The following is a 12945-nucleotide window of genomic DNA, read 5'->3' on the forward strand; positions in this document are numbered from 1 at the left end:
AAATTCGCCCCTCGCGGGCCCGTAGCAACTGCGGTCACAAGTAGACAACTCTGACAACATGACCGCGCGCCGCCATCACAGAAAGTTGCATAGATTCCGACTAAATGTATAACAGCGCGATGATGTGTGTTCGCCTCACCCCGCGCTGGACTCACTGCTTTGCAGTTCGCTGGCTGTCGGGACAGGCCTCGAAATTAATTACGTGGAACGATGTATCGACAGCCTTGCGCCCTTTCTACTTCATCGTGCACCCTGACATGTTCTGGAACCACCCGGAGGAGAAGCAGACGAATGAGAACTCCCTCAAGCAGCTGAACGCCTACATTGAGTCGCTGCTGCTCAAGGAGACGACAAGGCCGCTGAATCTGAACTTTTATCTGCGCCAAACGAAAAGCACGGCGCCTTCGACGCAGACGTTCAGAAACGTGCAGATCAACTTATCTAGTCAGAACGTCCACGCTACCGTCCACAGGATTTTGACTTCGTGCAGCCTCCCCACGAACAATTTGGACTCGCTGAACTCTAGCCCGCAATACGCCGCGTCTCGAGATGAGCGGCCGACGCAGTCGTCTCCGAGGTACGAGTACGAACCCCCCGTAGAGGACGACCTCTTTGCCCGTCACGAGTGGACCGTGGACGGCCGGCCTAGCTGGCAGCTAGAACGCTTTCTGCGTGACAACGCGGATTTGGCGCGCGAGCGCTTGGCGCAGAGTGGCCCCGCTCGCGTGGAGGCCGCGAGGCTCTCCAAGCAGACAATAGCGGACTTGGGGCTCGAAGACCTGCGCTGGGAGTGCGACTGGGGCACCGGCCACCACCGGGGCTCGCTGGAGAGCTTTCGGCGCCTTTGCCAGCAGCACCCGGGACGTGGCGGCGTCCCCTGCGCGGACGGACGCTGGTGCTGGGCAGGACCACGGGCGTCTCCCTGGACGGGCACGTTGTGCTGAGCACCGAGGACGTGCGCCACAGCTGGCTGTCGCTGCTGCGCTCGCTGCCCCGCTACGACGTGTACGTGGGGCTGGTGCCGGCCGCCGAGCGAGCCCTGTCCGATGCGCTGCGCGGGATCCGTGTGGAGCACCCGCCGCTTCAAGCCTTCTGTGGCCGCCAAGGCGTACGTGCAGCAGCTGAGCAAGCTCACGGTGGCCATTCACAGGTGCGTGCCGTCGGCGGGTAGAATATTGGATCAACGAGCAGCGCTCGCGTTTTATTGGCTGCACCAAGCTGGTGGTTTAAGCAGCAGAAATTGCCAAGCCCAAGCATGGCAAAACATCAGTGGCCAATGTGTCCGAGCTTGGCAATACCTCGGCCGCCAATATTGGCTGGTGTTTGGGAAAGGTGACAAGCCAACAATTGGCCAAGCCCTGGAAGGCCAATATTGGACAACGCTTGGCAAAGTAACCTTGCCATGATAATGCCAATTGGTGGACCCCACGCTATTTTCATGCACATTTTTGGCTTTGTGGCCAGTCCTTATGACCAATGCTTATTTTACGAGTTGCCTCGCGGCCCGATTTCTGCTTTATACATGCCAGTATACAGGAGATTATTAAACGGGTGCGCATTATTTATTTAATGCGCACTCGTTAAATAATTTCCTGTACAATGGCATGTATAAAACAGAAATGGGACCGCGAGGCACAATAAGCAAACTGCATCAACTTTGCGAACCAATTATACATACGTGACTTGCCAAAAACAATGGAGCAACACAACACACCGGGTCTCTCTGTGTAGCTTTTTTATTATTCTCATCAAATATACGAGAAACCTCGCTTAACAGTGGCAAGAATACGAACACAAACATGAAAGCAAACACAAATAACAGTTGAGAAAATATTTTAAAAAGCGCTGCTCATGAAGCGCGAACCGATTATCATTCGTTTAACTGCTTGAGATGCCTACAAAACAGAAGCATTCAGGTAAATGAAAACAGGACCCTCATTCCCGGTTATTCGCCGACCTGCCAAGACCACAATATGTTTTTGAACAGCACTATTGTAGAATAGCCCAGCTTGGAAAGCTTGTCACTGCTGCATCCGCCACTTGTCCAGGGGAAACACCTGTGCGTCGTAGCGCCTGTAATAAGTAAAAAAAATAGTTCACTATAATGCTAAATTCACGCTGCTTACTAAATACAGCACCTATACAAGCCTTACCACATATCCGTGTGAAAATATTCAGCCTAAAGTTCTAGCTTGTTAACACTCGCTATGAAACATAAAACGTACTGCATGCACTATTCATTTTTCAATACTGCGTTTTACGGTAGCAGTTACTTGGCTCGTTCTTGAGAAAACAGTCCGGAATTTCACCGAAAATGGGCTCCACTCTTATTGCAGTAGCGCAAAGTAATATAAAAAGTCCAATAGACAAAGCGACACGCCAGCGGTTCCGTGAAATTTTGTTGTGCCTTCGCTCACTTCTGCCCCGTCAGACGCGGAATTCAGACGCGAACGGAACCGACGGAGAAGCCCAGCGGTAGTGTAATTACTTTTTCGCTCGACAATACCTTTACGTTGCTCAAGAAAATAATGAAACGAAAGCTTCATTAATAGGTAGAGTTTAATTAAGCCAGCGTAATACATCCGCAACTCTTATACTGCACACGAGTCTTGCTTCAACGCATGCTGAACGTCGTGAACCTGCAGTGGGAGCACGGCTGCTTATTCGGAAACCACAAAGCCGGAAAAAGGATAGCTAGAACTGGCGTCACACAATTGGAAGCACATGTATGTGACCACTTTTTTCTTCGCAAGAACCAACAACACTAAGCAGCACTCGCGAGCGCCAGTTATAAACGACAGCTGAAGTTTTGGCGGGAACGAGCGCGAGCACTCCCGCACCGCGAAAAAATGAAATGGTGACTTACGTTTTCAGCGGCGGCCGTAGCAGGCAAACGATGTTATTACACCAGTCAGGTATACTTCACACAGCCACCGACACCAAAACGCACCTCACAGACACGTACAGGAGTACTACCGCAGTTTCAATGCCACAAAAGAGACGGAGCCGTCGGTGAAACGTTGGTGAAACGCGCCCGTGCACCGGCCCCGCCGCGGGTTCAAAGAACGCGCAAAGGCACAACGCTGAAGTAGTTCGACGTTCACCGTTGCGTTAGGACACACAAATGACCAATTCCTACTGAACGTTTAACACTCTCTCTCACGCTGTTTTGAATAAGCTGCACTTTAGTTTAAGTACGCTTTGTTTCGTGGCACGGTGCTGTGGCTCTTTAGGTAACTACTTTTTGCTGCGTTTTGGCCTGCGCACCGCGCTCTAACCGTTTGGGGAACCGCCGCGGGCAACGACCGCAGTGCTGCCCTCGAGTGGTGCTGCTTGCGCGCCGGGTGCGGATGTACACACGCAAAATAACGCACACGAGTGCTCTACAGTGAGACTTCATGTAACAATATGCAAAAACAGGCAAGGCTGTCGGCATTTACACCTGCCAATACTTTTTATTTAAATGTGTTACTTGACACAAGCTTGAAAATGATTTGGAACTACTTTTTTTGTTGTGCGCTGCGCGTGAAAACAAATTCAAAAACACGCAAACTTCAGTAATATTTTGAGTGAACTTGAGTGGTCATTCAACTAACAAGAACATGCCAAGACGTGCGTAAAGGCACTCATAAATACCTGCGTCACATATAGGCTACTACTCTTCATAAAATGTTATGATCAAAAATTACGTCTGAATGAGCGCGCTGTCCCGTGTGATTTTTTGCGCACCGGCCAATGCGTGTCCTCAAGGCCGGTCGTATAGCGCTCGTTGTCCACGAATGGCTTTTGCGTACAGGCCGGCGTCTGGCCAAGCTATCGGCTGTCCAGTGTGATTTTTTGCGCACCGGCCAATGTGTGTCCTCAAGGCCGGTCGTATAGCGCTCGTTGTCCACGAATGGCTTTTGCGTACAGGCTGGCGTCTGGCCAAGCTATCGGAAGCCAAAGGGAAGCCAAGGGGCGTCCAATGATTGGCTATCGGCCAATGCTGCTTGGGAAGCTCCATGTTGCAGTAATATAGAACCCTCCACCTGTCCATTCAGAATTGCTGAACAAAGTGAGGTTAGTTTGTGATTGTGCATGCGCACACAGCAATGATGCGCTGTGCCAAGTTTGAAAACCTGACATATGAGAAATTAATTCAAGGGGAGGGTACGAGAGCTTTGAACAGCTGCAAGGTGAGTTTCAGAGCAGCAGAAATAAGGGTGCACAGTTTGGACGCTTGAGGAAGAACCAATGAACATCTCGCCCAGTTGCGTGACAACATGCAGTAAGTCCGGAAAACTGCAGCTTCTTTTCTCAAGCACGTGCTTCAAACATATATGGCGCCTGCATTTCACTTGTGTTTTTTTATATACATGAACACTGAAACCCAACAACAGGCACGGCAGTTGTTGGTACATGTGTTAACTCGAAGGATTCCCCCCCCCCCCCCCCCCCCCCAGGCACATCTGGAGCAAGGGACTGCCCGGCGACTGGCCAGCGCGCCTCTCGGATCATCAGTTGGGCGTCGAATGCGAGGCGGGCCCTCTGATGCTGTCACCCACCGGCCAGTTTCTGGCTCCCGCCTCGTGCCCGCCGGCTCTGCTGCTGGACTTTGTCGGCTCCCAGCTGGGCACGGCCGAGCAGAGGCGGCGGCTGTACTGCAGCCAGAGGCGCCTCGAGACGCAGCTGCACCAGCTGTGCATGGAGGCGTTGCAGCTGGACTCGCTCTCCAAGGAGGACGATGTCACTCCGGACCGCATGGTGACCTGCTGCGAGCGGCTTCTGAAGGCTGCCCCACGGCTACGGCCCTTGCTAGCCGGCTGCAGCCTGCACGTGTCCCACTACTGCTCCGTCCTGCAGGACGGACTCGTCTGCCTCCCCTGGGACTGGCGAGAGTAGAACCTCTAGCGTGTGGTGAGAATGGGGAGGCCGCTTTTCTGTGCGAGCATCCAAGAGAATGGCTCAGAACAGCCTTGCAAAGCTTGTTTGACATACGAAAGGTGTTGCTGACGGTCCTGGATGTTGGAAGTTCAAGCATCTCCAAGAGTGCTGTTTTAATAAGTGAACGCAGGCAATTGTACCTGTGCTGTGGTTACAGCCAAATAAGCATTCGTTATGGTTGTATGGAAGTGTGTTTTTTTAGGATATGTTCATAGTAATGGAGATGAGTGCTTACAAAAATAAGGTTTACAAGAGTTGGTTCGGGAGTGGGTGCAAGAGGGGAGGAGAGAGTAAGTGAGATTCATAGGGACACTGAACTGAGTTGTGAACCACGTCTTATTACCATGCCAGGATGAAATATAGAATGTGTAGGTCATGTTCCAAGTTTTACCGGTCATTTTACAAGCACTTATTAATGAGCAAAGTATGCCCTAAAGTGCCACCATTGCATGCCGACGTCAGCCATGATGGCACACTGGTTAGCTCGTACAGCTAAATTTAAAAAAATTTCTAGCGTAATAATCTGTGTAATCTGGTTGTGGACATACAAAAGGTCAGTATAATCTTGAAATTGGTCAAAAATCAAATTGTTGAAGGCTGAGATAGCACAAGAACACATTGAAGATTAGTGCAACATCATTACAGGATAGTTGGTGCAATGGCTGTGAAAGGAGCGTGGCATTTTTTTTTTTTCTTTTTGCTGTGAATCATGGATAAACTAAGGCCAAACGACCAAAACACGGATTATTAAGCTGCAGAATTCAGCCATGAATAAGTCTTCAGCGACCTCACATCGGTTGCTGTTTTTTTCTTCACAAGCCAGCGAATTAAGCTGCAGAATTCAGCCATGAATAGGACTTCAGCGACCTCACATTGGTGTCCCTTAGTACAGTGCTGTTTTTTTCTCTTCACAAGCCAGCTGTGGTCTGGATGAGTGAAGAGAAGCAGACAAATGCAGAGGTGGCTTGCAGTCGAGTTTCACTTTGAAGTTTGTGCTATACCCACCGACCTGATCTTCCGTCGGTTGTCTTTCATGCTGCTTTTCAGTATATGTTGCAAGTCCTGGAGGTGTGCACATTGCAGCTGCAAATGACAGCTTAGCAGAAAAATGTCAGTGCGGATGCACGAATTTAAATGTTATAGTTCATGGGATGGCTTGAGCACGTTTTTAAAGTGCAGCGACTGCCCTTCAGTTTTATAAAAGGGCCACATCGCGCTCGACCTTTATGTATCTGTTAGATGGGGTAGCTGCCGCAAGCTGTCCCATTTCTTGCTCTTCTCTTTACCAGTTTTCAACAAGAGCAACGACGTGAAATTCGAGTTTTCAGTTTACATTTATGTGTTTGTTTGTTGCTCAATGTAAGTCGTAAGCGAAAGCTTGTAGACCATGAAAGAGGCAGGTTGGCAATTCTCTCTCCATGGCTAAGCACGTTGTATTTTTCCTCCCAGAATAGCCCACATGTGCACACAGTTGCTGCTCTTCCCTGGAGAAAAAGTGTCCTCAAATGGGAATTCCTGTGGTCTCTGAGCAATTGCTCTTGACTGTACATTAATCGTGGACAAATAGACCGTAAACACAGAGTATAAACATGGGCACTAGGGTTGCCTAATGTCAGTGTAAATTGAATGATCTGATCAAATTATTTGACCTCTAAGAGGCATAAACGTTGGATTTTGCATGTTCTGGCTTATTTTTCCACATCTGTGCATCCTTTATCCACGAATGTACTTGTAAATTGGCTGATGACTTCCGTCCAGGAAATGCGAGTGTGTGAGGTTGCGGAAAGCGAAGAACTGAGATGTGCAGGTCATAATAGATATAATTTTTTCATGTTTGTTGGTACATATCTTACGTATTTAGGGCTGCACTACAATGATATGTGACTTGCTAGTGCCAGTAGATTTATGGTAGAAACCTCACAGCTAGCTTTCAGTATAACAAAAACCTCCTCACCTTGCAGGCGCATGTCACCGTATTAGAGAAGACGCAATACTGATTTGATTTATTATAAGGTTTAACATGCCTGTGCTAGACAGGCGATGAGGCGCGCTGTAGTGGAGGGCTCCGGATTAATTTTGACCACCCGGAAATTTAACGTGCGCTGAAATCTCGAACACACAGGTGTTTTCACTTTTCGCCTCCATCCGCAATAGCTAGCTCATGGTCACCGCTAGGTTACACATACCGCCATACTACTATTCAATGATTATTCCCCGCGGATGATATCTCATTCCCTGAGTCACCCATGAGGCCTCATTAATTTTGGTCTGATCGTATGTTAATTTGATGTACTAAGTAAGGACGGGTGAAGCGGGAATAGAGCAACTGCTAGTAATGTTAGGCCTTGTTTTCTACAACTGTGAGGGCAGCCTTGTGATCGGTGCAGTAGGCCAATGCATGCTTCGTAACGTGGAGGCTGAGGTCCTTACGACCTCAGCCTCCACGTCATGGCACTCATTGGTTGCCAGGATCAGTCTGAGGTTTTTTGAGCAAGCTCTAGTATCCACTCTAGAATTCTTTGCATTGAGATTAGGGAAGAGATTTTCACTGTAGCTGAAGGGGAGATCGTGTCACCACCTAGGGTGGCGAGGGAACACAATGTGCAGCTAAAGCCAGCGTGAAGTCGGTGGTTCGTGATGTCATTTTGTGCTGCGCGCACTCATTTTTAAATGCAGAGCATTTCTTAGCCTCGCCTGTTCCTGCGTCGGACGGTGTCAACAGTTCCGCGTCCGCAGCAGGTGCGCCTCTCCTTCCCTCCTCTCTCTCAACAGCAGCTGGCGCGCGCATGTGTCGTAGTCAGCCTGTTCGCTCCGTCGCGGTCTCGCCGTAACAGGTGCGTGATAGCAGCGCGGTGGGGCACGGAAGGGCGCGCGCTGCTTGCGCATGCGCGCTCTCCCCCCCGTACTGCTCTCCCTCTACTGCGCGCGCTGCAAATATAGCGGCTAGCAGTTGCTCGTGTTTCAGTCACTGCGTTGCTCCTTCCTTCCTTGGTTGACGCTCGTGCCCACGTTTACTCGTGTCTGCTACTCCAGCATCACGGAAGAAGCGATGGAAGCAACACTGCCTTCAATCAGTACTGAGGCCCCAATGCTCTGCATTTACTCGTGTTCCCCTCGCGGGAAGGCACGGGAATTTTTTTTTTTTCATAAAGGGGCATTTGTGCTGTTGCACAAAATTATTATTTCGTTTTTTTTATTAAAAAAAACAACCTAAGGGTCCTCTGGGCAGGTATTACATAGGGTAAGGGGGTTACACTGGTGTCACAAAAACTACAAAAAGGTGGACATTTAAATTTAAAAGGTGTACATGTGATACCTTGTATGCTGAACTGCCTTACTGTGTTCTTAATTTTGCCTTCATCAGAAAAACACATCTGCCTTGGTAAGGGGCATGTGTCGTACACCAGCATGAAGTGGCTGGTGTACTGTGTACTGCTATTGATGACTCTGGGGCAGAAACTTGGCGCCTTACTAGGCACCTTCAAAGAAAGTTTAGGTCGGTCTGACGGGTCATGGAAAGAAGGGCGATAGGACTGACACTTAAGGACAGGAACTGCATGTCTAGGATCAGGGAAGAAACTTGTGTGGACTACATCATAGATAGAGTTACGAGAAAGTTGCCCTGTGCTGGGCTTACAATGCAGTAACTGGCAACAGGTGGACCCCTAGAGTAGCGCAGTGGCTAGCAAGAGACGGAACTCGAGGTGAGGGAACACAATAATGAACTCCATGGAGGGATGGAGTAAGAAAATTGGGTGAAAAGAATGGGCTCAAGCATCGCAAGACAGGAGCATTTGGCAGTACATGGAAGAGGCCTTTGTCCCACTGTGGACATAAATAGACTAACAGTTATGGTAAAGTTAAAGCATTGATGTAGGTGAGCATTATTCGCATTTTACTGGCAAACTTAATAGCGACTAACATTATCATCATGAGTTCTGCTAGTACTGTAAAGTGTGTAATAAAATATGCTGTAGCTTTTGAAGAATATGCTCGCTTTGCAACAGTGCATTAGATTTAGCACACAGGAAAAGCAATTTCATCAGGCATTGTGTCTTTTTACTTTCTGCGCTTGATTGTAACATACAGTATATATTGCAGCGTAACAGTATTCAGTTTCCAGTTCAGTGTAACCAGAGTCCTTCAACGCTTCTCTGGTCATGAAACTCCCGGCCAAGTTTCATACGGGGACAAAGGCTACCGCGAGTGGCGCCACCGCAGATCGGAGGGCATCGGGCGGCTGCCGCTTCTCTGTAGCCAGACCAGAAGGCAGGAATGCAGAAGCAGCATGCCCATTCGCACCAAATGTTTTTGCCACTCACAAAATGATAAGTCCATTTGAGCGGCCCATGACACGTAAAGCGAAAGTGCACTGCTGATAAGGCGGTGAGCGTCTGTTTTATCTTACTCCGTGGTCCGTTCCCTGCCAAACACGCTCTGGCCACGCCCACGGCTGCCCTCCGATCAACACCAGCGCCGCGGCGCGGTAGCGTATGAAGCTCTCTCATAGCGTGATGGCGAAAGTTTCATGACCAGAAAGTCATTGAAGGACTCTGGCATAACACTGCATACGTTTTTTAGACCTGCTAACTATGTCACTCAGTGTTGGAGGGCTGCCTATGAGCTATGTATCTTTATTTCTAATTTATTTGTAGCTCTGGGGCAGCGCATTGATTTTTGTTTTTAAGCTGGTTTACACAGCACCCAGTGTTTTATTAGCCTTGTACCTACCGTAGTTCAAATGCAGGGTGAGCGGGTCTGCATCTTGGAAGCAATATATGTCCTTGCAACTTGTTACAGCACGAGAGGCGCTGCAACTGTTTACTACTACTAGTCATTTAAGCTGGGAGAGCTTGTTTACTCTGTGCAATCCCTGGCATGTTTCGCTTGAAGCTGTGACGCGAGTGTTATAAAACAAAATTATTGATAAAGTGCATGTTTGTGTAACTGCCTAGGTATTATGTGGGTCATTGCTGTGTAACGCGCAACAAAGGCTACGGTGGACACTATAGTGAGGTCACCAGATTAGCTCGGACTACTCGAAGAGGTTTTATTAAAAAAGCCTGTGTGCTGGCCCACTCAAAATGCATTAGCACTGGCTAGACACTGAACCGCTTCCCTGTGCTTAGCATGACCAGCTTCGTTTCTGCCCATGCCATGACAGCAGTGTTCACAAGCAGCGAGTGGTGAATTTGTCAATGGTGCCTTGCTGTAGAACTTTTTATTTGCCCCCTTCTGAATAAAATGCTTTTAACAGCAGAGCTGTTTATATGTCCGTCACACCAAAAAACCTGGCGGAGCGACGGCGTCACCTTGCGTTGCCTAGCAACCCCTGGCGCAGCTGTGCATAGCATTGTGCTCGCTTAGCTAGCCTAGGCTTGGCTCTGCTGAGCCTCACTGGTGCCTGTTAAGCCATGACGTCGCTGCGCAACACATGGTATGGCTCTTGTGCAGTGCTTGTGCCACGTGAGGAGCTCGCAAAAAAAATACCGAGCGCCCATGAGCGCGCACTTCGCGAGAAGTGCCCGGCTTTGGCCAGCTCACCCTTCGAGAACACTCTGCCCAGTGTTTGTGGCGTGATCTCTGGTGTGCTGCTCTCCTTACCAGTTCACGTGCATTCGCGCCCGAAGCGAAAAGCACAGACGCCGAGTTTGCGAAGCTCGTTGCTGTGGGTTCTGGCGCGTGCCAATGTGGTCCACTTTGGGAGAGATGTGAAAGGCTGTGGACAGAACAGTTCGGGCCAGCCAGTCATGGAAAACTTTCAGCAGCAAGTTCGTAAATGTATACGAGGTGCGACAGCCGGGTCTCCGATAAAGGAAGAGGGGCCACCAGCTCTGCTGTTTCTCCAGCCTTGCACCACTAAGGGAAGCTGCGCCAATTTTTTTTACATTGTACTTGAACACTTTTCTAATGCAGTTGGTTATACCCTTGAGCCAAGGAGTGTCCTGCAGGTACAATTGTACGGAGGGCACTTGGCAGGTTACAGCAAAAACTGGTGGCTTAAAATTAAAACAACAGTACACCTGGCTGCAGTGCAGAGGATTTAAAGACAATACTGTGAAGCCTATGTTGAGGAAAGAGGACGAGGAAGAACATAGGACTATCACCATCAGTGGTTAGAGAAGAAGAAGTGGAATAAAAGGCGTTCTGAGCGGTGTCATGGCCCGGGGCCCCAGTTCCTCAACATTTGGTGCCGTGAAACCCGGGAGGAACGGCCCAGTGGACTTCATGACGGCGCAGCGCATCTACGAGGCTCGCGAGGCCTGGGAAACTCCTGGTTGGGATACTTCGTGATTCCTTCATCTCGGAGGCCTTGCCCTCGGGCAGCGCCCGCCATGGCTGGCTGCTCGACGCTCCACACCACCCACACTGAACCCGGAGAGGCCTGGGAAACTTCTGGTTGGGATACTTCGTGATTCCTTCATTTCGGAGGCCTTGCCCTCGGGGGGCGCCCGCCATGGCCGGCTGCTCGACGTTCCGCACCCCCCATAGTGAACCCGGAGACGACGCAGAGGACGTGGGCCAACTGCTACGGCTCAGAGACACCCTACGACTTCAGATTTCAGACCTCGTGAAAGCGGCAGACCACGCATTGGAGCAGTGCCGTGTGAAACCAGGTACGCTGAAATCTCTCTACGAATCCGCGCAGCAGAAACAGATCACCCTCGTACAGCTCGACAATCAGGTCAGAAACCTATTGGACATTGATGACTACACAAAGGAATATGAAGAATCTGATTTATACCTCGGAATGATTTTTCGAATTATTTTCCTGCTTCGAGACACGTTAACAAAAAATGGCTACGTTTGTACAACCCCGCAAGACAGCAAAGGCAAGACTTCTTGGAGACCCCCTGAAACCGTCACTAAAGATGGATCCCTCCGAATGACACGCAGCGTTCCACTCGCCTCTCCAGTTGCCTTTGGAGAACCCTTTGTCCCTGCTAACGAATCGCTGACAGCAGCGACCCTGGAGGCAACCACCGAGTCTTCGGTATGCGTCGTAAACTCTGCACCTGGTGTCACGCTGCATCCGCAGAGCGAGCTCATACAACAGGGTGAAGAGGCCGACGAACTAGGAACAGAACCCGTCGAGTGTGTGAAGGAGCATTCAATTCTGGCTCCACTGGATTGGAAAGGTTCCCTCGTGAACACGGGGTCAAATCCTCGCAGGACAGAAAGGCTTAATCACAGGGACAGAAGAGAACGCAAGACTGGCCGACTTGAGGTTCAGACAGTAACTACAGCTGAATCCAAACAACGAAAAGGGCACCAATTCCATCGAAGGAGTGAGATGCCGGCTGCTGTTTACTTTTACCGAAGGAAACGTCGACCTCATAACCAGGAACCGACCGGGAGGCGACAAGGATGGCGACCGAGACACCGGGTACCCCAGTCAAGCTGGTGTCGCAAGGAACATGGCCCCAGGATAGCCCACTATTTAGCCGAAAGCGCCGGACAGAGCTTTGATGGGCTTCCGTTGCCCGCGTTAAACAGAGCAGTTACTAGGAAGCGACACCACAGCTCAAAGCATCGTTGGAGAAGGAAGTGACTCGCGACCTGAGACCGACCGGACGAAACTATCACAACTAGAATGCTGAACTGGCCCTCATTTAGTTTAGTGGTGTTTCCTCTACAGATTCTCTGAACGTCTGCACAAGAACCGTGGTCGCGGGCGGGAGTATGTTGAGGAAAGAGGACGAGGAAGAACATAGGACTATCACCATCAGTGGTTAGAGAAGAAGAAGTGGAATAAAAGGTGTTCTGAGCGGTGTCATGGCCCGGGGCCCAGTTCCTCAACAGCCTATGCACTGCCAAATTGCCCTGCAAGTTGGCTTTCCTGAACTACGTGCCATTCCTCTCGGAACTTTCCCTTCTCTCTTGGATTGGAGACCAGCAGGTTTGTTTGTTGTCACCTAGCAATTGCAATAAACCAATCAGATGCAATGCTTCTTAAAGGGTTCCTGAAGCACCCTCCATGAACAATGCTATGGATCACATTGGGTCCTGCACAGCATGGTT

The 12945-nt window shown here is 49.8% G+C and overlaps 1 protein-coding gene across 1 annotated transcript; it reads left to right on the plus strand.

The window, feature by feature from the left end:
- The first annotated feature begins 6 nt into the window (after positions 1–6).
- LOC144144543 (T-cell activation inhibitor, mitochondrial-like) lies at positions 7–5015 on the plus strand. Its single transcript, XM_077676052.1, is given in 4 exon segments — positions 7–872; positions 875–1075; positions 1077–1150; positions 4443–5015. Coding segments are annotated over 4 exon segments (1482 nt in total). The 5' UTR covers positions 7–104; the 3' UTR covers positions 4882–5015.
- The last annotated feature ends 7930 nt before the right edge of the window (positions 5016–12945 follow it).

Source organism: Haemaphysalis longicornis, unplaced genomic scaffold, assembly GCF_048455015.1.
Source record: "Haemaphysalis longicornis isolate Haplotype H1 unplaced genomic scaffold, Haemaphysalis longicornis Haplotype H1 scaffold_7, whole genome shotgun sequence".
NCBI classification, from domain to species: Eukaryota; Metazoa; Arthropoda; class Arachnida; order Ixodida; family Ixodidae; genus Haemaphysalis; species Haemaphysalis longicornis.